The sequence below is a fragment of the Danio aesculapii genome, chromosome 21 (assembly GCF_903798145.1).
Source record: "Danio aesculapii chromosome 21, fDanAes4.1, whole genome shotgun sequence".
Taxonomy (NCBI): Eukaryota; Metazoa; Chordata; class Actinopteri; order Cypriniformes; family Danionidae; genus Danio; species Danio aesculapii.
In genome coordinates this window covers 30530105-30556672 of record NC_079455.1, presented here as the reverse complement: position 1 = coordinate 30556672, position 26568 = coordinate 30530105, and the positions used below count along the sequence as shown (strand labels likewise).

The window sequence follows — 26568 nt, the reverse complement described above, 5'->3', positions numbered from 1 at the left end:
CTTTTTATAAGAAAAAACTGACTGTTCGTTTCAGACAATGTGTGTTTTTTAATTTCAGTTGTTCAATGTTGATGTTCAATAAATAATTATAGAAAGTAGATAGTGTGTGTTTCCTTCAATTATTTTAAAATCCAGTAATGCACCCTTCATTCAAAAATCTCTGAATTGTAATATCTGAACAAATTTAATGTAAAAAAAACTTGTCCATGAACTATAAAGTTAATAAATAAATAAATAAGAATAAAATAATCGTTCATTAATTGTAATCGAGGTAAAATGTTCAAATAATCGAGATTTTGATTTTAGGTTAAATCGCCCAGCCCTACAACTGAGGTGACAGTGAGGTGACAGTGCTAACCTAACCCACCGTGTCACCCCCATTAACAGATTTTGTACCTTTATTTCATGCATTTATATGTGTATGATTATGACAAAAACCATAATTGTTGATTATTACATTTAAATTGAGATTATTAATTATGATTATTACAATGTACATTTAATAGCTTCATGCTATTGCTTGAAGAAATTGCATGACATATTAGATCTAAAATTTAAAATACTATTATTGCTTCTCATAAATATTGAAAACTGTATATAAACTTGACTGTTTAAATTAAATAAAGGTTAAATATTATTGTAGTTACAGTGAAACAGCTGTTCGAGTCATTGATGTAAAAACTAAATATTCAAATGTCTTTTTTAGGTGAAATTAAACACTTTTTTCTTCTTTTTTTTGACAATTTTAACATTTATTTCGATAGGAAACAAAGTTGGGGAAATAGAGATGGGAGGTTCTTTATAGATCCGTGAGCCGAGACTCAAACTCAGGGAACCTAATGTGTGATTCCGCTACATGCTGGCGAACTTTCCACAAGACTATTGCTGGCAACTAAACACAGAATTATAATGATACAAATTCACATACTATTTGACCAGATATTACCAGAAAATACAGAGTCATGCATCAGCAGTGTCTGTCCATGGGACGGCCTTTCCTGACAAGAAACCTGATTTGTGGCATACCAAATATATGAAAATTCAACTTCAATGCAAGAATTTATGAGTAGGCTGTAAATCTCTGGGAGCCGGCCGCGCATCCAAAGAGAGATTTACTATAGGGATGCTAACAACACATCCGCTTTGATAGGGAACAGGCAGATTAGAGCAAGACAACAGAGAAATTCCACACACAGGTCACCTTGATTTGAACAATATCTTTTCTGGTGTATTTATGGACTGTTTTGTGTAGTAAAAATTAAATTTTTAGACAACGCATCCTTAACGGCACTAAAACGAGCTATTAGAAACAGAAACAATCTGCACTGTAAATAATGCTTGGTTCCACAAAATCAATTTGTGTTGGGGCAACATGAAGGAATTAAGTTAACATATATTTTTACAAATTTAAGTGGATTAAACATAAAACAATTAAGTTGTTGCGAAAAAATAATCAATTCTCAATAATCAGCTCATTTTAAATAAGTCGTTTAAACAAACAGCAAACATTTTTTGAGTGTATAAAGCTTTTGCTGTATGGGAATTTTTCATTAGAATTAGGGCTGCACGATATTGGAAAAATTCTTAGATTGTTTTGTTTTGTTTTCAACTTCTGAACAAAAAAAAGAGAAAAAAACAACAACAGAGTTTTTCCTTTAAACAAGCTAAATTATCTGCCAGTGGAGTGAAATAATCTTGTTCTTTTTCTACTAAACATAGATATTTGGACTAGAAGCAAGACAAAACTTTTTATTTGCATAAATCATATAAATTCTGTATAAATAAAGTAAATAAATACAATTCTTTAGCTCCTCCTGGTCAACTATGATACAGACTCAACATTGCGCATCGTACGATGTGGCTATTGCCGATGTACACATTGCAATATTGATGTTGAAATGATATAGTGTGCAGTCCTAATTAGAATTATATCATATATCAAATATTAAACTCTACTATATCATATATAATATTCACTACACAAAAAATGTAATATGTAGTACAATTATGTAGATGATAAAATACAAAAAATCCTAATAAATTTAATAATATTATATGTGTGGGTGTTTATTTAGTATCCTTTGTGTATATTATATTATTATTTTTTTTTTTATAATATTTTTTTTTTCTGGGTTTTCACTTTTATTAGATAGGACAGCAGAGAGTATTGACAGGAAAGCATGGGGAGCACAGAGAGGGGAAGAATCGGCATAGGTCCGCAAGGCGGAATCGAACTCGGGTCGCCGTGAGCACGAGACTGCATGTGTTGACGCACTAACCACTACACCACTGGCGTAGACTATTATATATTTTATTAAACAGAAATATTTGTCATACAGTACAATAATGGTTCATTAGCTAATGTTAATTCAATGTTTTTACTAATGTGCACAACACGTACAGAATTTATTAATCATAGCTCAACATTTACTTGTGCATTATTATTAAAAGCCAAAGGTGTGCTTGTTAACATTAATTAATGCACAGTGAGTTAACATGAACTAACAATGAACGATTTTATTTTCATTGATTTTAAAAAAAGATGAATAAATACGGTAATAAATGTATTGTTCATTGTTCATGTCGTTAAATGCATTAACTAAGATAAACTAATGGAGCCTTATTGTGAAATATGACCAGAATTAATCTAAAACATGATTTAAAACATGATTTTAAGATATTTCAATGTGTAATAGTTATATACGGTCAAGTTTTGATAATAGCACTACCATAACAACAAACAATTAAATACATTTAATAGTACAGATTACCATATTCATATTAGAGCTGGACAATACATCATTGAAGCATCCGTATCGCAATGTGTGTATCTGCAAACGTCCCATCGCAAGATGAGATTATTTATTAAATATTAAAAGATAAAGATATTACTAAATATATATATATATATATATACTATTAATTATTAATAGAATGATGACCATGTTATTTTACATTTGATTGTTCCATTACTGTACTTGAATACTGTTAGACTCCCCAGAAGCACGGTTAATTTATATTTTTTTGCTTGTAATTTATTGTGCTGAATGCAGATGCACTGCATAGAAGACTTGATCATCCCAATTTATCTAAATTATTGAAATCTTTCCAAATATAACTATTCAAATCATCTAGTGAAATTATATTCATGTCGCAATATACTGTATTTTGCGATAAATCAAAATATCGCAATGTCAGATTACATGCAGTATCATGCAGCCCTAATTCATATAGAGCATCAAAGTATTTACAAGAAAAAAGCTAGCAGATATTCATTGGGAGGGTAAATTCTGCCTAGTGATTTACTGAGACATTAATCTCGCTCACTATGGCCTGTTCAAGTGGACACAAAAGACAGGAAGTCCATTCCTTCCTTTGAAGTGTGATGAGCTTCTAATGAGCTGCAATGAAGACCGAGAAAAGCAGGCCTATTGTGTCAAGCTATGTCAGTGATTTCACATATCTGGCGCATTTGATATTTTTGGCACGTTAAACAACTGTGAAATTGTGTGTTGTCTGATGGAAAATGGATTTGTAGGAGAAATTTTTGCTCTTGAAAAGGCCTTATAATGAAGACACATTTAAGAGCTTAATATATAAATGAAAATCACGAGTGTTCTCCTGCATTCAAAGAAGGAGAAAGAGTCTTGCCGGGCGGGCAGCGGGATGGAGGATCTGTAATTAAATTCTCAATGACACAGACGAATCTGCCTCTTTAATTACTTTATGATATCCTCAGGCCAGGGCTGGGTGGAAAGGTAGCATTTCTTTACTATACCTGATTGAATTACTAATTGTGTTTTAGAGCATACTGTAAGTTGAGATGTGTTTTTCAGATATGCTGGAAGAACATTACCCACATAGAGTCAAGAAAAGATGTCTATTAGTTTAATAAGCAATCAAACTTCTTTTGGTACAACAAGATATTTCAAGGGTCAGTTCACTCTAAAATACTCACCCTTATGCTATTACAAACCCATAAGAAATCCATTAACAAATTTGCACTTAAACCTATATGTGAACAAAATCCCTAAATAATATGTTCATCATATAAAGCAATGGTTGAGAAGACTTTAATGATACATTTAATTCAATTTCAGTGGAGGGACAGAAATTCTGATTTGATTATAGTTATCTTCACCTGTGTTCACAAATATCAAAATATGTCTTACAGATGATGATGACAGAATTTTAATTTGGGATGAACTAACATTTTTATTGTACATGTTTGTTTGGATTACATACAAATAGTTACACAAATAGTTTAAATTTGCTTGAAATCTCACAGTCACAGTCCTCAAAAACACCCAAATAAAAAAAAATCTTTCACGCTATTACAATAGCCACGTTTCCACTATCGCGCCTAAAGCGAGTGAGCCAGGGCGAGCCAAGGCCAGTCACGTTTCCACTATCACTTCCGGGGCGTAATCGGGCCAAAGCGGGGCTTCCTTGGGGCCAGCGTCCGGCCTTTTTCGGCCCGCCGAATACCTTGGGCCAAGGAGGGCCAACTGGGGCTTCGGGGCGGGGTTACGTACAAAGGCGGAGTTTTCCTGTCAGGTAAAGAGGAGACAAGATGCTTTCTTCCCTTACATTCGTTTTGCTATCGTGCTTGATCAACTCACTAAGAAGTCTGTGTTCGAAGTAAATGCCGCCGAACTCGAATGTCCTTATCCAGGGATCGCTGTCTGGCCTTACACCAACAGACCACAAACAGTAAAAAAGCAATCGCTTCGGTTTTCTCCATCTTCCAGCTCTCGTAGTGATGCCAGGTTGTGTTTGTGGTTATAATTTGAGTTTTTTGTTCCCGCTGAAGTGGGCGGGTTGTGTGACGGGTTGTGTGACGTTTGATTCGGGGGACGTTCTGGGGGCGGTGTTTGCGTGACGCGCTGCGAGCAACTAGCCCGACAGTGTAAACGCGACATGATTTCGGCCTCATTTCTCAACCTCCCGGGCTATTGGCCCGGCCTGGCCCGATTAAAGCCCTGGCTCGCACTGGCCCGATAGTGGAAATGCGGCTATTGACTCCACAAACTCCACACTGCTTCCATGCAGTGTGTAGCGTAGCTCTAAGTGAAGTGAAATATCCAGCTAAGGCTTAAATCTGAAGGTGTGCCGTGTTTAAAACTATTGATTCATCTATAAAAGAGTCGACTCATAGTGGTTCGAATGAATCGGCGCGGTAACGAGTCTTAAGCAATGCCAGCGTGACATTAAAACGGAACTCAAGCCCCGCCCATTTGTTGCGCGTGCAGACCTGGGAAGATTTAAACCCCTGGTCCCGCCCACAAACACTGTAGAAAGAAAAAGAGAAAGACAAACACTGCAGAAGATTCCGGTTGAATCATGTGTCCAAGACGCTGTGCTCTGAAGTGTGAGGGAACTTTAGTGTTATTTTCCCTACCCAAAGATGAGGCTGTGTAGAGTCAGTGGTTGAAATATATTTTGGAAAAAATACCTCAGTATTATAGCCCCAGCCTTGTGCTGTGTTCCCGTCATTTTTTCTGACGAGTGCTTCAGCAATCTACACACAATTACAGCGGGGTATTCATTCATTTGTTACTTGTAACTGCTCTATGCGACTTGTATTGTATCAGGTTAACTCTTTATATACTCATATCGAGTCTAAAACCACGTTGAAAACGTGATGCATGCCGCTTTGTTTATAGATTTAAATGTGTGAGCTCTGCTGTTTGTTGTTGCCATGGTCACCATCAGCTGATCCTACACACATGCAGTGGTCAAGTTTCAAAATAGTTCAGCTTTTGCCGCTGTGTGAATAGAGCAACATGCTGGTGTATAACTGCATTGCTTTAATGCACTCCTGCATTGGGCCCACACATATACTCTGCACTCTGACTACTTGTTGATAAGCCGTGCTGGGCATTTCTCTCTGTCTCACGATGAATGCAGTCGACTAATCACAACAGACTGGGTCATCGGACCAATCAGCGCAGATTAGCATCCTGCTAATGAGTGGTTTGGGAACAAATGAATCGCTGAACAAATCATCGTTGGGATAATTAGGTAAAAATAAACGCATATAAGACAATGAAAGTGTTTTTTGATCTTCATTGCATATCAGACTGTTGTTAGAGACCCTCAAAACCGAAATATGACCTTTTTAATGCATAATAGGGCTCTTTAACTGTTGTTGCTGGTTAAATATAATACAACTTTGACATTGCAGTTAATGCGATGTGACTAACACAGGTTTGCACAATGCGATATCGATGCTGAAGCGATATATTGTGCAGCCATATCCTGAACACAGATCAACAATGCAAACCTATACCTGTATAATAAAGGTATAGTTTGTATTATTCAACCCAGAACTTATTCCTCTGATAAAAACCTGAGCTCATTTTAAAGGATTAGGTTTGTTTTATAATATTTAGGGCATGTTACACACACTTAACACACTTTACACTTGACGTCTCTGCAGGATTGTACGCTACTAAACCCACCTGCTCTAATCATTAACCTGAATATTTAAACTGCACTAAAACATGTGCGATACTCTCGAGAGCATGAGCCTCTCAAAGTCCCTCACAATCAATCCGGCTCTCTCTGTTAGAAAGGTAAAGGCGTCTTTGTCCTCTGAGAGAGCATGAATGAAGAGAGGGCACCTGCACACAAAGGACATCAGGGCTGGGAAACCCCATACGCCTCCTGGGACCAGCACTTCTGAATGCCACTGGCTTAGGAACCACATTCCGATACCATACCCACAGAAACGGGCATAAACCTGCTGCCAGGTGAAGACTAACCTAATCTCCGTCTCAATAAAACACTCTTGGTCCAATACACAAACAAACAAACAAACAAACCACTGAGGAAATTCTAAAATTCCAAAGCTCACCACAAATGCGTTTGAATAGCAAGTAAACGAGGGCTCTGATTGGATGGTTGGGTGCTGTTCTGGAATGTTAAAGATTCTAAACCGAATGTGTGACATTCCAGCCTCCACGCATGACTATTATTCCACTGTGAATCATTTTGTGCAAAGTGGCCACTTTTCTTCTTACAGTCATCCAAGTTGAGGACTATTCAGAAAAATCAGAAGAGAACGAAGAAAGGTTATGCAGGCTAATCACAAAATTTCCGAGAGGGTTTAGGGTAAAAGGATGTGAAACCTTTTTCATCTTTCATCCTTGAGTACTAGTGAGACATAATATACACTGACTTCCTTTTTTCTGTGGAACACAAAAGACAACTATGCTATTTCCATACCAGGAAAGTCAGTAGTGTCTAGTGCTATTCGGACTTTCTTTAAATGGACAAAAAAATTTGATACATTATTATAAACTTTTTATTTTGTCTTCCAAAGCAGAAATAATATCAAGTATTTAAAGGGCCCCTATGATGCAAAGTCATCTTTGGAAGCTGTTTGGACCGAACTGATTGTAGGTATAGTGTGTCCCCTGTCATGTTGGACTAATGTAAACAAACACTTTTAAAAAATTTTATCATCATCTTAAAATAAATAGGATAAATTTAAGGCCCAATCCCAATTCTACCCCTTAGCCCTTCCCTGTGGTCCTGAAAAATCTTAGGTTCAAGAGCAGTCTAGCCCTTCCCCTTAGCTCAACACTTTCAAGCTAAAGAGAATTGGGACACCCTTACCCCTTCACATGAACGCGCAAAATGAGTAGTAAGGGTGTCCCAATTCTCTTTAGCTTGAAAGTGTGGAGCTAAGGGGAAGGGCTAGACTGCCCTTGAATCTAAGATTTTTCAGGACCACACTCTAGAAACTGAGGGGTAAGAAAATTTCCCAGAATACATTTTTAGTTATACAAAATTAGTATTCTTTGTCATTATTATGATTCTTTTACAATAAACAAGCATATGAGTTAATACATTCATAACCGCGTTCGTGTTTTACCGTCATGCTTTTAAAAAAAAATGCTAAAATTAATAACTGTAAATATCGCTATCTATAATCCATAACAATAACTCCTGTACAGCAGTCCCACAACATTCTGTCACTCGATGACACTCGAATACCCTGTCAGAAAAGTCTAGTGGCTGGGAATGAGCTTTTTACAGTGGTATGTTAATGTTGGTTTGTGTGCTTACATAGATGAATATGGCCACGGTGTAAATGCACAGTACAGTTACGATCTTATTACCTCATTATATCGTTATGATAACATGATATCGTTACCTTCAATGGTTTCCTGATGATAAATACCAAAAAATAATGCAACTGGAATAATTACAGATACAATTATAAAATAGGAGGCATAAAATTTTGATGCCCACCGCAACGTGGCATAGGAGTGCGGTTTCCCTGCCCACCAAATTGATTGACAGAAGCATATTAACATGTTTCCGTAGTAACGCATATAAACATGTCCACAGTACAGGATTTTCGAAGAAACTGGAATTAAAAGATCTGTTCCAACTCCGCCATCATCCGTGATCAGCTACACATCAAGAATGACTTTTATGTTTAAGATGTTTTTAAAACAGAGCATGTTTGTAATAAATAAATAAAAAACAGTAAAATCGCTATCTAATGAGCTAGCTGCACAAGATTGCGCTGGTGATCTTAAAAAAAAAAAAAAAAAAGTATTTTATAACCACAGAAGAAGACATCCTCACTATACTGTTGCATACCTCAGAGCACTAATTTGCTTTCAATCTTTCCCTGTTGATGCTGAAGTTCTGTTTAGTGGTTAGTCAAATTCTGTTGTGATTGTGTGTTTTTTCTAGCAGTCGTTTATCTGTGTTGTTATAATTATAATTTATTTTCTCACAACATCAGATAGCGTCTCCTGTCAGCAAACAGTCAAGAGCACAAGCTCTCAATATACACTCACACCCTACAACATACATGCATATGAGATATATAAATCAGATTGTAAATAGAAATAATAGTAACATAGTAGTAATAATACAATAAATTATCTTCCTTAAATAAAAATATAATAAATATTCACTACAGCATTAGTGTTTCTTAAATATTAATCAACATACCTGCATAACACACAATTAGACAAATCCTCAATATTTCTTGAATCTCTCTTTTGTCTGTTAACCACAAGATGTTTGAATTCACAGATATTCAACTACAAAACACAATGCTGCAATGTACATTCTATTAATAAAATACAATGTGTCTTTAGTGTGTTTACAAAATATATATTTACACTTATATACACGCACATGTAGTCATGACATATAAACATGTTCAGGTGCCGCTTGTGTGTTCGCTCATCTCATAAGCAGACGGAGATGTCGCTGGGACGGATCATCTAGGATGATGATCCCAAGCTCTCGATGTGGGAAGAGTACAGTTGTTCCACGCGAAAAGACAGGGAACAACTCCTTTAAGTTTTCTCAGTCCACCAGGTGTCAAAACAAAATTATCTTTAGGATGTACAGCGCACACTAGTAATTCTGTAGACTGAAGTGATCCCAATAGAATTTGAGTAACCACTGAGCATGAGCTTCAGCATGAACAGGGAAAGAATGAAAGCAAATTAGTGCACTGAGGTATGCAGCAATGTAGTGAGGAAGTCCTCTCCTGTCGCTGATAAAATACTGTTTTTTATTTTAAACATGCTCATTTTTGGTTACAAAAATGCGAAATCTTAACCTCTTCCTTCATAGTTCTATCCGATCGGAAGTGAACACGCACACACTTTGGCTGGAAAGCTCACAGGCACCATGTTGTGCAGCTCTCCCATTAATAACCACTGGAATCATCATACTTCCATAGTACAATTATATAGGAGGACGCTTCAAACACACAATAGGAGTCCCGGTTTGTGGACATTAAATCTGGTTTATTTTGTACAGTAATGGATATCCACATTTGCTGCAAGTAGACGTGGAAAACAGCGCAAAGTTAAACAAGTGTGTGTGTGTGTACTGTGAACGTTGCAATGGCATTTGTGACTCATCGTTGCAGAAAGGCTTGAATAAAATCCACAACAAACACACTAGCTTGGCATTTTGACTTAAACTGAATCTGCTTCAACCGTGTCTGTTTCTGTCAGTGACTGCCATTTATCTGACATAACGCATGAGAAACAGACACGCACGTGAGAGCGGTGGGTGGAGAAAACCAGCTCATTTGCATTTAAAGGCACAGGCAACAAAAAACAGCTACAATATCCTCCAAGCTCAAAATTCACACATTCAGGAGGGTATAAAAAATGATCTGATGGGAATTTTTAGCTGAAACTTTACAGACACATTCTGGAGACACCATAAACAATCAAATACGAGCCTTTTAAACAACATTAGGAGGAATAAATTATGCCACTTTAGAAACAACTTTAAAAAATCTCTTTAATTAAATACTTAAGCTGAAAATTAATATGAAATACATTTGGAACATATAAATAGGTCACACTTTATTTTGATGGTCCATTTGTTGAATTTAAGTTACATTGCATCTACATGCCAACTAATTCTCATTAGACTATAGCTAGACTGTTAGGTTGGGGTAAGTTGACATGACTTTGCAAAGTTTTTTTATAGTCAGTTAAATGTCTGTTGAAGGAGCAGTATCAACAGATATTAAGCAGACAGTCTACTAATACTCAAATAGACCATCATAATGAAGTGTTACCTATAAATATATAAGGCAAGGCTACACAAACTCTCACACATATAGTTACTATATATGACTAAGGTCTAAAAGTATTGTAGCCCGTCAAAAACATCTTCTCTTGAAATATAAACACAAACCCAACAGGAACTAAGACAAAAATAGGGAAACTGAAAGATCGCTTGGCTTTTGTTTTTCACATGTGATCAGCTTCTTGAATTATTCCCGTAATGGAACAGAAGGTTTGGTTGGTTCCCTTTGAGACTAATAAGACAATGCGAGCGCTCTAATATTTCAGCACATATATTCAGAGGCCAGATGTACTGTGTGTCCTACATTACTCATTACCGCTTGAGAATGAGCTGAAAGCGTACACTTAAAAACAGTCATTAAAGGAGTTGAGAGAGCATCATTAGTCGCAAACATAAAAGAAAGAAAACGTGTCCCGTCCTCAGCTCGGTTTCAAGCGCTGCAGCTGCATCCCTCATTCAGCGAGACAGTGTGGACAAATCTGTCTTATCTAAAAGCCAGAAATAGACGTGCTCACCATTCCCTACTCTGACAGCCTGGAGAAAGAGAGAAAGAAACAGGAAGAGACATTTAAAGAGAATGAGAGAATGCACTTCTCCAGGCACGTGAAGCTTTGACCAAAAGAAAAAAAAACAAAAAATGAGTCTCATCCTGGGCAGCTGGCATGGCAGGGCTGCTGGAAGGCGAAAACAGAAAAAGCAAGGTAAGAGGGCACCAACATGGGTGCCGTTGGCATCGGCCAGACAGCTAAAACAATCTACATATCTCACTATAACAAACACTACAAAGTCTAACAAACCTGGAGGTTAAACGTTTACAAGAAACATTTCTAGTGTCAACAGGCATTTATTGTTTATTGGCCTTGTTCAGCAACAGGGAAGTTAACTTCTAACTAGGAATAATAAAACCAATCAAACTGGTTATTTTACAAACAACTGTGTTTATGACAATACATAAAAATCAAAGCAACGTAATAACTAAATACAACTTTGCAACAACAATTAGCATAACAAAGCTGTTTTGTTTTATAGTTAAACATCAAATGGAAGTGAATAAGACCAGGGGTTCGTTCTTCGTACCTTGCCTAAATGATCTAAGATGATTTGGCAGATCCTGGATCTTTTAATCTTGATAACTAGTCTCTGGCTTATTTGGTTCTTCAAAAAGTTTGTGAATCAGATTAAAATGTCTGGATGAACTGATGTGAGATCGCTTTGTGTGTTGCGAAGGACAGATCTATCGATTCTCAAAATTATGATCAGCAATGCAACAATTGGCTGATGACACAGCAGCGTAATGACATCATCTGATTAATGTTCAATTATCCACATGAGCAAAATGACATGAAATTAGTAAATGGTTTGTTAATGGTTTGTCAGAATTATTAGCCCCCCATGCCCACCCCGATTTATTTTTTCCCCATTTTCTTTTTAAGGGAGATTTCTAAACATAATAGTTTTAAAAACTCATTTCTAATAACTGATTTGTTTTATCTTTGTCATGATGACAGTAAATAATATTTGACTAGATATTTTTCAAGATACTTCTATACAGCTTAAAGTGACATTTAAAGGGTTAACTAGGTTAACTAGGCAGGTTAGGGTAATTAGGCAAGTTATTGTATAATGATAGTTTGTTCTGTAGACTAAAAAAAAATTCTTAAAGGGGCTAATAATTTTGAGCCTAAAATGGATTTTAAATAATTAAAAACTGCTTTTATTCTAGCCAAAATAAAACAAATATGACTTTCTCCAGAAGAAAAAATATTATCAGACATACTGTAAAAATGTCCTTGCTCTGTTAAACATAAAATATTTTTAAAGAAGAAAAAAACAAAAACAAAGGGGGGCTAACAATCCTGACTTCAACTATATAAAGAGAGAGAGGCAAAGATGTTTACAGCATTTCTCCCTAGTCGTGAAATAGTAGCTCCTGCTGTATACCTTCTTGAGTGTCAGTGAAAGACTGTCAAGCAAACTTACAAGCAGTAAATTGTGCACAATTATCTGATTTTTAATAAATAGTAGAAAGATTTTACTTACTCGCCCTCACCTCCTTCATCATAGTATTCTCCCACATCACATGAAGGACATAATTACATCAGTACATAATAACCGGTTATGATCAATTACTGAACCAATATCGAATTGTCTGCATCGCGGTGCACCAAGGAAACAATTAATTTTGACACCCCTAATATATATATATATATATATATATATATATATATATATATATATATATATATATATATATATATATATATATATATATATATATATATATATATATATATATATATATATATATTCTTCAGCCAAACTAAAAGAAAGACGACATTCTCCAGGAGAAAAATATAATAGGATAATGTCTTTACAAAATTATTTGCTCTGTTAAATATCACTTGCTATATATTTAAAATAATAAACAACTGACATTCAATTTTAAGTAAACATAAAATGATGGCTGTCAGGTGACACTTTACGTGTTAATATTAAACTCAAATAGTCTCGTATGGGGCTTGTTTTAAAGAGATGTTAGATTTCATAAAAAAAGCAAACAGCCTGTTTTAAAAAATTTTTTATTATTAATGTAAATCGTTTTATTTTTTTCAAAATGATAACAAAACATTTGAATCAGCTGAACCTAAAATAATACTTTAAAGCACTACATAAGGCAAAGAAATCAGAAAAGTGACTATAAATGTTAAAGAGATGTACTTCACAAATGTGAAATTATAATGATTTCACAAAGACACTTCATTCCCGTCCACGACTGCAGTGTGAAATGTGCTAATTAATAGGTAGTTCTATTTTAAAAAGCATGCCCTAAGTCTAGACACATTAAGGCACTGGATGCCCCCGAGCGCAGCATTCTCTCGCTGTGACTTGCTGTTGGGATCATCAAACTAGATGCATTTGCTATTTGCAGCTGGCAGACCCAGTGATGGAGTTCTTGCTAGCTCTATGATAGCCTGCATGTACCTGCTGGGACACGCAGTATAACATCCAACTGAATGAACACAGGAACTCCAGCTCAAAAGTGCAATGAGTCAGCAAGAGCTAGGCTTAGTTGCACAGACAGGTTTGTTCATTTGTTCTTATCATAAAACTGAATGTTATGAGGTCAGGGTGGATTTATACTTTGAAGTTACAGGCGAGGTTTGAGGTCAGCCATGGTACACTGGATAATTGGTTTCATATTAGTAATATTGGAGCAGGGATGGTCATTATTGTGATTGGTGAGATGTTCAGTAAATAGGGAAAGATTTGAAAACATTTACATATAATAATTTGCCTTATGTTTTTATCCAAAGTGAATTACATATGTAACTACAAGTAATCAAAGCAAACGAAATGCTATATTGTTTTTACATTAAACCTAAATTGTAAAAATTGTACTGGCTTCACACAGATTTTCATACAAATTTTAAAATTGTCATGCTTATAAGGCCTTGGTGTCAGAACAGAATAGCAGGACAACAAAAGGAGCGGCTAAATAATGTTTAATATATATCAAAGTGTCAAATAAAAAAATAAGGTCAAGAATCTTGGTGTGATTCTGGAGTCAGATATGAGTTTCAGTAGCCATGTCAAAGCAGTAAATCAGCATACTATCATCTGAAAAACATTGCAACAATTAGATGCTTTGTTTCCAATGAAGATTTAGAGAAACTTGACCATGGTTTTATCAGCAGCAGAGTGGATTACTGTAATGGTCTCCTCACTGGCCTGCCCAAAAAGACAGTTACAGCTCATCCAGAATGCTGCTGCCAGGATTCTGACCAGAACCAGAAAACCAGAGCACATCACACTTGTCCTCAATTCTTTACACTGGCCTCCAGTTACAATTCAGAATAGATTTGAAAGAATTATTACTTGTCTAAAAATCACTAAATTGCATAGGACCTCAATACATTAAAGATATGCTCACTGAACACAAAACTAACAGATCACTCAGATCTTTAGGATCACATAAACTAAAAAAATTCCAAGAGTTCAGTCAAAGCAGGGTGAATCCGCCATCAGCTACTACGCTTCCCGCTGCTAGAATCAGCTTCTAGAAATGATCAGATGTGCTCCAACATTAGGCACATTTAATTCCAGACTTAAAACACATAAAAAATATAAATTATATTTTTTAATTATATAATAAATATAATTAAAAAATAATTAGTTTAAAAATCTTGAACGATAGTAATGATATGACGTAGTTCCGGAAACTTCCTACTTCCATGGTTATCTATCTGATTTAACAGTGGGTTTCTTTTGACCACCCCCTGTCATTTTAAAGAATATCACAATAGCGAATGTGCCAAGTATAAAAGCCTCGTCCGTTTCGTGAGGTGCGCGCGCAGTCAGCGGAGGTCTGCGACGCGGCGCCAGGCAAAAGTATAAATCAGGCTTCAGGTGGGAGAGATTCCAGTACAAGGATTGGGCCACCTGTGATTGCTCTGAGTAGGGGGGGGCCGACGGCATACCCAGTTCATTAAGAAGAGTGGGAATGGTAGAGTACAGACAGATGAGAGTCTAACAAAAATCTCAAGTAACACCAAAAAAATAAATAAATAAAAAAGTCGCTAGATTTGTTGCTAGTCGCTTATTTGAAAATTTGTCGCTAGAGGGTCTGAAAAGTCACTAAATATAGCGTATAAGTTGGCAACAATAATAGTAATTTATATGAACTGATATAACACAAAATAAAAATGTATAAACCTGTAAATGCATGTTCACCAGAAAAAATTTATCTTGAAAAAGGTACCATTTTTAACAATCATTTTGAGTTTACATTCACTGTAATTGTTTAAAATGGTGTAATTTATATTATTATTATTATTATTATTCAAGTCTTGTATGCAATTATAAATGGAGCTTGTGAAATTCCATCTTTAAAGGACAATTTTTTTAGCATTTTTTATATAATACAATTATAACCATTTAAAAGACCATTTCACCCAGCCCTATTCTCAGGTGAACGTTTTGACCTCCAAACCCCCAATCTTGAAACGTAGCAACATTAATAAGGTATTACTTTGAGTGAAAACAAAAAGAACTGCTTCTTTTCTCTAAAATAAAGCATGCTGTATTAATAAATAACGACGTTTGAGGTTTGCTATGGCCAAAATGAAAGCGACAAACAGCCTCAGGCACATCTTAACAAAACAGAGTGCCAAATATTTAAGAACAAACAGCTGTGCAGATACTGTACCGCCCGTTAATGTGGCGTCAGCTCTGATTTAATGAGGGATAGGGAGTGAGTCTCCACACAAACACTCACACAGAGACAGAGGCAGCGTGGGACAGAGTGGCATCACGCTGATATCAGTGGTGTTGCCTTACAGGGCAGTCGGTACACTGCTAATGAATAGATGGGTTTGTCTGCATGAGTGTCTCTTGAGATACAGAGACACAAAAGACTCTGGAGCATTACAGTCAATCTTATCACAATCATTAATATGCATTGGATACAAGGCTGGTTATATTAAACCACGCGAAATTAACATTTGTGTTGATCTAAGATGACTTATTTCCATATATGTTGAGCCGGGTGTGGAGGTGCATGATTAATCTAAATAAATCTGAAAATGTCATTTGGTTTAGTGCCTTTGTCACAAATGCTGAGGCTGAAATTTAATTAAACCAGTGTATGTTTCTAAATGAGGCACAAAACTGTGTTCATTTGCATAATGGTTTTTGTTTTAAATCAGCTCCTTTTGAGGTAAATGTTGAAAAAAAGAAAGAAAGAAAGGAAGGAAGGAAGGAAGGAAGAAAGAAAGAAAGAAAGAAAGAAAGAAAGAAAGAAAGAAAGAAAGAAAGAAAGGAAGGAAGGAAGGAAGGAAGGAAGGAAGGAAGGAAGGAAGGAAGGAAGGAAGGAAGGAAGGAAGGAAGGAAGGAAGAAAGGAAGGAAAGGAAGGAAGGAAGGAAGGAAGGAAGGAAGGAAGGAAGGGAAGGAAGGAAGGAAAGGAAGGAAGGAAGGAAGGAAGAAAGAAAGAAAGGAAGAAAGAAAGAAAGAAAGAAAGAAAGAAAGAAAGAAAGAAAAAGAAAGGGAGGGAGAAAGAAAGAAAGAAAGAAAGAAAGAAAGAAAGAAAGAAAGAAAGAAAGAAAGAAAGAAAGAAAGAAAGAAAGAAAGAAAGAAAGAAAGAAAGAGTATTTCTGAATGTTTGGGACCCACTAATGATCATTTGGGAACACAACGTACACCAAGCCTCTGCTCAAACTTGTAATGAGAAGCTCTTATCAACTGTCTGTTTACAGGGATCCCGTCTGTTCCCGGCAAAATAAAGACAGCGGTTTCATTGAAAATGAAGATAGCCATAAATATTAACTTTTTTTTTGTTTGTTTGCAGCTCTAAGGTAAGATAAATGATTCAATTATTATTATTATTATAATTTATAGAAAAATTAATATAGAGATTGCTTAATTTTATTGGATGGAGATTTATTTAGGAAAAAAATCAATAAATATAAAAAAAGAATAATAATTTTATTATTATAATTTTTTTTTTTTTATTATTGATGATGACAACGATTCTCCCCGTGTTCGCGTGGGTTTCCTCCGGCTGAGAGTGTATGGATATTTCCCAGTGATGGGTGACAGCTGGAAAGGGCATCCGCTGCGTAAAACATATGCCGGATAAGTTGGCGGTTCATTCCGCTGTGGCGACCCCAGATTAATAAAGGCACTAAGCCGAAAAGAAAATGAATTAATGAATGATGATGACAATGGCAAACCCAGAGCTATAATAAAAAAAATAATGAATTATAAATGATTATTTCCTAAATTGTCCAGACCTAGTTGGATGGGGGAATAGTGAAGGTCTTGAGTTTTTTAACAGCGAGTAGTTTGCCACATCCTGGCAACCCCCCCTCCCCCCTCCCCCCTCCCTTTAAGTTAAAAGTAGTTTAAACTGTAGTTAAAACCTGATGAACCCAGTTAAAGTGACATAACACTTGTTAAACATTTGCTGTCGTGACTTTTTGTTGTATCAAATGTTTACAGTGTACTGTGGTTATTGAGAAGCTAATTGGGGAAAACAACTGCATACGCATATGACCTAAAAACAACAGGTCATCAACATTATTTTAAGTCTAAATTCTTGGAATAAACAGATCTGTGCTTATCTTAAATGCATCTATGTCAGCTAAAAGTATGTTTTGTCAACTTTTAAGCAAACATACAGCATACATGTGTTTACATGGGGCTTTCGGTGTTCAGAGCACATACTGTTAGCCAATTTTCTAGCAAGATGGGACAAAAGACACTGTTTATATACTAAACAATAAACTAAGGATATTTTCACTTCACAAAATCACAAAGGTCTCAAAGGGTCAAGCTAAAAAGATACAAAATTCTATATACTACAGTACTTTGGAGTGTTTCTATCCATTTGAGATTCAAGCAATCACGTCGTCTTTGGAGTTTCTGTAACTGAGTGATTAAAAACAGGCTAAAGCCCTTCTTTCATAGTTAAGAAGGATTATACTTGTCTTCTGCCAAAGCTAATACTGTCTTGCCTGTTCAGCCTGTTGACCGGTAACCCTAAGCACTGGACACTGGGTGTGATGTAAATAAAAGACTCAACAGAAGAGCGTCTATGCACTGCTAAAGACTGATATACTTTAATATTCCTGTCACGCTTTTCATTTTTATAAGGCACGTTATGCAGAGCAAGGCTGAAAAATGGCTCTGTCTCACACACTCATCAGGTCCGTGATAGGACTCTTTATCAAACAGGGCAGAGTAAGGAAAGACAGATAAGAAAGGCAAAAGCATGAGTCAGCTGCTTTTTAATAAAACATTCTGAGCAATGTGGAGTGAAAAGCGCAGCTGTTCTCAGAGTTAACAACATCACGTCCTCTACTTTGCGGTGAGACTCTGAGGAAACATCTGGGTCCATGCGGAGTAGTTTAATATGATGATGATGACAAAGATGTTCACATGTATTGGAAAAGCATGGTTCATCCGGATTTGGTCATTTCATTTCTACTCTATTTTCTAAAAAAAAATGTATTGAGTTTATACACTAAAAATAAGTCATAACAATTGTTTTATATTAACAATTTCCGGTAAAATCAGCAGTAATTTACTGGCAGAAGTTTGCCAGTAATTTACTGTAAAATCAATTACCGCTAAAATACTGTATTTACATTTACAGTACCATTTATCTTGCTGTATATGCATTTACAGTATTGTACAGAATATACAGTAATTTTCATGACTTTAAAATACAGTAGCATACTGCATAACAGTAGTACAGTAAAATTCAGTTCATATTACCGGCAAATACTGTGTAATTTACAAAAATCGTTAACGGTGTACTTTAACTTATTTTATTTGGTTAATCGGGCTTCAACTATTTTTAACGTTATGCACATTTTAACTTGATGCTTTCATTCATTCATTCATTCATTTTCCTTCAGCTTAGTCTCTATTTTAGAGCTCACCACAGTTGAATGGACCTATAAACCTTTCCGGCATATGTTTTGTGCAGCGGATGCCCTTCCAGCTGCAACCCAGTACTGGGAAACACCCATACACTCATACACACACACACACGCGCACACACACGCACACACACGCACACACACACACACACGCACACACACACACACACACACACACACTCATAGACTACGGCTAATTTAGTTCATTTAATTTACCTACAGTGCAAGTCTTTGGACTGTGGGGGAAACCAGAGCACCCAGAGGAAACCCACGCAAACACGGGGGGAAACATGCAAACTAGACACAGAAATGCCAACTGGCCCAGCCGGGACTCGAACCAGTGACCTTCTTGCAACAGTGCTAACGACTGAGCCCAGTGCTGCCCAACTTGATGCTTTTAGTATGTTTACTTGATTTAGTTGAAGTTACTTGTATATAATCTTAACTTGCAATGACGACCAATGAAAAGACAAAGACTGATGCAGTTTAACTGAAATATGTACTGTACAAACGGCAGGGATAAAAAAAATAAAAAAAAACAGTAAAAAACGTTCAAATCTGTTACCTAGTTTACAGTAAGTTTCCTTATGGTGAATTACCATAAATTGACTTTAAGAATTCTCTGCTCACAGTTAACTTTTATTTTATTAACATTACTATGCTTCTTTAAATGCATTATAGATTCATGTTACATATAATGTTGGTAAATAATGTTTCTTACGAGGGCTAATATCTAATTGCGATTTTTTTTGACAGATGTTGTGATTTTGATTTGATTTGCGATTTAATTTTGTTGTCAAGCTTCAGCTCAATATTCTGTATTGCTGCTTCTTACTGCTAAAATGCAGCGAGTGTTAAAAAAGGAACTGAAAAGAGATCAACAAATATTAGCAAACAACTCTGAAATTGTACTTTGCTTGCTACTAGATTGATTGTCACTGGCAATACATTTAGTTGGCTTTTTAGCAAGACACTCCTCATATAGCCGCCTGTGGTGCTTTTTTTAGCTGCTGGTTGTTGTATTTCCTCATGCTGTGGCAACAATTCTGCGACAGCTCTTACAAATGACCTGTTTGTGTTTGGTGTCTGTGACTTTGAAACCAAGATATTCCCATATTACAGACATGCTGTTTTTCTTTGATATTAATTTGTCTAATAGCTAATCACAGTGTTTCAAATCATGATTGCAATTCGATTTAGCTTAATCGCACAGCCCTATTTCTTATATTACTTTAGTGTCACGTGTGTTACCATGATGGTGTTAATTGTGAACGACATCATGTTAGTATGTTTCTCTGCTTGTGGAAAAGCTGTTTTAGATCAGCTTTGGTGACTTTCTCAACACCACCTGCTTTTGGTGGTGTTTTTGTTAATGTATTACAAAGGTACACTGTGTAGATGTTAATATATCAAAATGTTGGTGTATTAACATTGTATAGGTTAATAAAATATGTTAGTTTACTGTTAAAGAGACAGTTCACTTCAAATTAAAACATTGTCTTATTAAAGTAGAAGTAAGAAACTCATAATGGTTTGGAACCAATTAAGGGAGAGTAAATACATTTTTACTTTTAGGTGAACTTTCCCTTTGAATCAGTTTCAAAAATGACTACTTATTTAAAATTAGTTGCACAACTTAATCCACTTAAATTTGTAAAAAGAATTAAGTTAAATCAACAGATTTGTGTTGTGACAACATCAAGAAATTGTGTGGATCTAGTACATAAACAATTAAGGTGTCATAAAACTAGAGATGGTTACTGAAACTCTGTACTTTATCGGTATCGGTACTACATTATAAAAGACAGATAAGCTCTGAAGTTAACGGTATTGCTATCAGTAATGGAGATTTATTGCTGAATAAGCGTTACTTACAGTAGCAAAATTTAACTGGCCAACCTTTTTAATTTGTGATATTTGATATTCGTCTGCACAGTTGGCAATCTCACATTGCTCAAGTGTGTCAAATATAAAAGTCTTCACAGTTCTTGGCTGTGCGCAGACTTAGTGGAGGCTCACTCTACACACAGCTTGTGAGTAGGCATGGGCCGGTATAAGATTCTGACAGTATGATAATCTTGGATAAAAATATCACGGTTTCACAATATCACGGTATTGTGCTCACTGCTCTAAAGTATATTCTTTTTTATTTAATGTCTGGGTAAAATACAAAACGTTTTGCCCCCTTTGAACACAATATATTCTATTTTGAGAAACTTTTTAAATATTTTGGAGCAGTAAACATGTCAGGCTAAATATTTCAAATGAATCATTGACATCCGCTGTCTTCATCAGTTTCAAAAACACAGATTTCTTTACAATTTAAAATAGCATTTTTAAAAATCTTTTCAGCTGGAGATGCTGTTGTTTAAAAAAATTTATTAGTTAATTGAAAATTTACACATATCTTAGGAACGGTATTACAGTAAATTTTGGTGGTATAAAATGTTGACTTTTCCAAACTGCAGTATACCTTGAAAACAGTTATCGTCCCTTGCCCACTCGTGACACAGACTCGCATAAGACACAGCTCGTAAGCTTGCAGAGTGAACCAAACGAGTTATATTTCTCGAGTGGACAGCGACAATGCTGGTAGCAACAAACGTAACAAGTTCTTTTCTTGTACAAGCGGAAACGCAAGCAATCTGGCAAAGTGAAAGTATCTTTCAAAACTGCAGAAAGACAAATGAAAAGGTTTTGACGGCTAGCTACTAACGGTAACGTTACATCATCCACATGCCAGCAGTCAATCACCTAAACTAGCATAATATTAGTAGTTAAATAAACACACAGATTGGGTTACATTGAAAACTGAATTTATTTTCTGCAGTAGCCTAAATAAATCTTAAACATTAAAAATGCGTTTACATCAGCTGTATTTACAAATAAAGCCTATGAATAGCCTAATAAGAAACTAAGCTTAGGAAATTGTAAAAAAAACTGCTTATTTTTACATTGCAAGATGCTCCAAAACTATATTAAAAACACAGTTAACTCTCAAAACACTGTTAACTCAATTCAATTTGTTAACTCTGTTCAATTAGTTTTTTTTCTACAAAAAGTACCGATAAGAGAACCGTTAAAGTACCGAACCGATAAGTGGTATTGTGTTGGTTTAACTCACATGAAATAAGTAGATTAAACAAGCAGCAAAAGTAATTTTTGAGTGTAGGTATGCAAAAATACATTGTATGGGTCAAAATGATTGATTTTTCTTTTATGCCAAAAACAATTGTTAGAATATTAGGTAAAAATCATGTTTCATGACGAGATTTTGAGAAGTTTCAATTTTTGATTATTAATGTGCATTAACTAAGCACTTCGAGGTGATTTTCTCAGTATTTTTGGAACGTCAGATTCTGGTTATTCAAATAGTCGTATCTCAGCTAAACATTATTCTATCCTAACAAGCCATACATCAATGGAAAGCGTATTTACTTAGCTTTCAGTTTTTGAATGATTTTCAGTTTATGAGTTTCAGTTTAAATCTAAAAAACTGACACTAACAACTGCTCTTGGGGTCTAAGGTAACAATTGGAAGCAGCATATTTAGATGCAAAGAAAACACCATTCAAACAAACTAGCAGTTTTGTTATGCTAATGCACAATGCCTGCTGGAGGGAACGCCACAAATCCAAAGTGGATGCCGTTTTCCCACACTCAACTCAAGGTGAAGGCGCTCCGAGCCAATTCCCAAAGTACCAACATGGGAAAGGCAGGAAGTCCTAATGAATTAAAGTGCCAACAGACAATGACTAATCACACCAGTCACATGACTTCATCATCTGGTGATGTCATCGGTCACGCATGCAACTGATAAACACTACAGAGGACATAAACAATGCACCAATCCACATTGATAGACATAAAAGGTGCTTTCTCATTGTTGACAGGAACAACTGAGAGAAACAGAAACATGACCACAGGAGGTCGTCTATCGTTTTTTCATACAGTATGTGTCACAAATAAGGGTGGGGTTCTTGAGTTAAGTGGAAATGCACAACAATTTCATGCAACAGATTAGTCTCAAGTGTGAACACAAACAATAAGTGGATCGGCAAAAAGAAAACGAGCTTACAGAGTTGTTTCATTGGAATATCTCTTATGTCTGTCTATTAAGTCTCGCCTAAACACTAAAACCCAACAGTTCGGTGAAAACTCGTACAATGGCTTCTTTGTGCATATTCACACTGTGTGAAAAGCACCTTGTCTAACCTACTTTCTTATCTCTTTCCCCAATGACAAGTGGTATGCAAAAATCTGGTTAGCGAAGGGTGCGGAGGGTTTGGGACTGACAGAAGTTAAAATTTCTTCACAATTATAGCTTTTCTTTTAGACATTTTGGCAACTGACATGGTAATCACTCAAGAGTAAAGAGACTGTGTGTGTGTCTGTAACCGTAGTTACAAACTTGCATTGATATTTATCTGCAACATGATGATAAACTCATATAATACAACAATATAAGGGTCTTAGACAGCATGTCAATAAAATCCATCATAGTTTAAAAACCTGTAATATTGCTTTGACATATAACAGCACAAATACACACGTTTTCTCCTGTGAAAGTTTATGCCAGTTTTTCGGGATTCAAATTTTCCTGGTTTTTGCTAATGGAGGCTGTGCAATGTGTTATTTTTTGGAAACTAATATTTTTTACTTATGAAAATATTAAATATTATTACATAGATTCTTAAAAATCTATTTTTGTAAATATTACAAATATTATTCAAAAAGAAATGTTCAGATTTTGTTTAAAGATGACCGGGAAATTAATTTGTACAGGATAATTGTACAAAGTCAAGACAATTATTGTGGTTTCATGAGGACTTTTGCGATATTTCAATACTATCTCATGGCAATTCGTAACTTTTTGATTGAGTGGTTAATTCGTATGAATATGTAGGATCTCATTTGTACAATTTAGTATGACTTGCTTATCCCCCAATGACAGTTGGGTTTAGGGGTGGGGTGCATTTAAACTGCATTTAATAATAATAATAATAATAATAATAATAATAATAATAATAATAATAATAATAATAATAATAATAATGAAAAATCTAATAATCAAAATACTTAATTGCGAATAATAATAATAATAACAACAACAACAGAACTACCGTTACATAAGAATAAATAAATACAAGGATGTTAAAAGAAATGTTTATAATAATAGCAATAAATTCATCAATAAGAAAAAATAAAATTACATCAAAAAGAAGTTGATTATTATTGTTATTATTATAATTATTATTATTAATATTATTATTATTATTATTATTATTATTATTACGTATTAACATCTCTTAACCAAACCAAACAATATTTTATTTGTTTACAACCTATCAAACCAAAACAATCTCATGGCAATTCGTAACTTTTTGATTGAGTGGCTAATTCGTATAAATTTTTACGATCTCTTTCGTACAATTTATTGCGATTTGCTTATTCCCCAATGATGGTGGGGTTTAGGGGCAGGGTTGGGTGCCATGCTTCCTTGTATATCGTACGTTTTTCTACGACTAAACTTGAATTAGCCACTAAACTGACAAAACCTAAAAGAGTTACGTTTCCTCGTAAGATCAGGCTGGATATTCTGTCCAAGCGACATGTTCCCTTAATGAAAAATATATTTGGCCAATTTTGGCCATTTCAACAATAACAGAACTGTAATTATTATTTTATTATCAGTTTATTGATCACTACCTTCCATTTAAAAGACATTTATGGTAAAGAGCAATTCCATGCAAATGACACCCTTGCCATGAAATTTTTTTTTTGCCAAAATATCAAAACCGTTTCTGCATTTTTTGAGTAAGCAAGTATTTTACAGTACTTTACAAATACTCAAAATTCTCTGTCAATGTTTTCAAACTATTATATTTGATTTACCAAAATCACACAAGAGCCAATTTCCCATTGGTCACATCCATAACAAAGCTTTTTCCTAAAATCCATAAATGCAAAAATGTAGAGAAAATAAAACAAATCATGTTTGTTCTATAGTCAGCCAACTGTTATCCTTTTAATTAGCATTGATTCTTTTGGGTTGAGCAGTTTAATTCACAGAATTTCTACAAAGTATGAACTTGCTAACTTTTCATAACGCATGTTTGTTTTCATCATTTAAAATATAAAACATGTTAACAGATGGATATTTTTCTGCTCCCATAACTCTTTGGTTAGTTGTTTTGGAAAATATAAACTGATGTTTCAATATATTGTTTAGGTACTTTCTCTGTGAATTGATGTTTCGAGATTTTACTGCAAATGTCACATTCATAACGCTGGAATTGCTCAGAATAAATGTTTATCTGGCCATTTTTGTTTTACAGAACATAAACATAAAATGTTCCCTTTAAATAAGAAGTTCTCTCTCTCTCTCTCTCTCTCTCTCTCTCTCTCTCTCTCTCTCTCTCTCTCTTATATTCTAAGCTGTTACATAAAAACTTGAAGAGAATGTTCTCAGTTGTTGGTTCCCAGATAAATAACCAAATAACTCAACAATAAACTATGGACTTACAGACATTTGTTTTAAAACTCGACTCTCAGAAAATCGTGAACTTGGTCGAACATTTAAGACAAGCTCTTACATTTTAGCCTAACATTACACATTTCATTTTCTTGGACAGGTTTTGTTCACTATGAAATAAGCTATATAACGTTTAGAAAGCACATTTTTGTGATAATTAACGATCTATTATATATACACTTTCTTTCCCTACATCGTGTCTAATGTTTTGGTTCAATTGCGTTTGGCGAATGACCTCATGAGTGTTGCGGTTCTAAACGCAAGCGTCGCGTCCTGGAAAGCCTACTTTCGCCTGTTAGTTCTGAATGTGCACTATTTTGAGGACGTTTAAAGAAGAAAACGAAGTGAAGACACATCAAAACACACTTGTTGAAACGCGTATGATATACAGCGTGTTATGAACCAGAAACGACTCGGGTGTGATTGTGCAATCGGACCGAAACCAGCAGCAGCACATGAGAAACAGGATGTACGCTCAGGTTAATAAGAAACAAGACTGAAGACGTCGATGCCCTCCGATAACACCGCTTATTCCCCCAAAATACACATCCAAGAACAAGCACTGTACATGAAACAGCAGCGACGGATGCTGAATGGCAACATGCAAACATTCAACACGTTCATCCAGCGACACGACAATGTTGACATGCATTGTTTCAACACCCTTCATACATGAACGGGGGAAACCCTGGAGTTTACCAACTGTGTAGTTAATGCAAATCATTTTCCTACTGTAAAAAGGCTGAAGACGTCCGACTCCACGCCATCGCTTACCTTTAAACTGCAAGGAGTGGCTTGTTTTAATTCGCACAGTTCCTGATATGGATTCACCGGGGTTGTAGACCACTTTGTTATTAGTGAAAGTAATCTCGAATTCCTGAAGCTTCCCCATGTCTTCCAGAAGCGCCTCTCACGCACTCGCGGAGGATGAAAAAAATCGACGGCTAAACTACGGGTGAAAGCAGCGGCCAGTTTGACGTCCCACCTGCGGCTCTCAA

General features: G+C 35.5%; 1 protein-coding gene across 1 annotated transcript in view; it reads right to left on the bottom strand.

The window, feature by feature from the left end:
• Window positions 1-26568, bottom strand: part of arrdc1b (arrestin domain containing 1b) — a 74569-nt gene extending 48001 nt beyond the window's left edge. The window contains exon 1 of the mRNA XM_056446299.1: window positions 26345-26568. Within this exon, the coding sequence (XP_056302274.1) occupies window positions 26345-26462 (118 nt within the window). The 5' untranslated portion in view covers window positions 26463-26568. The remainder of the gene's footprint in view (window positions 1-26344) is intronic.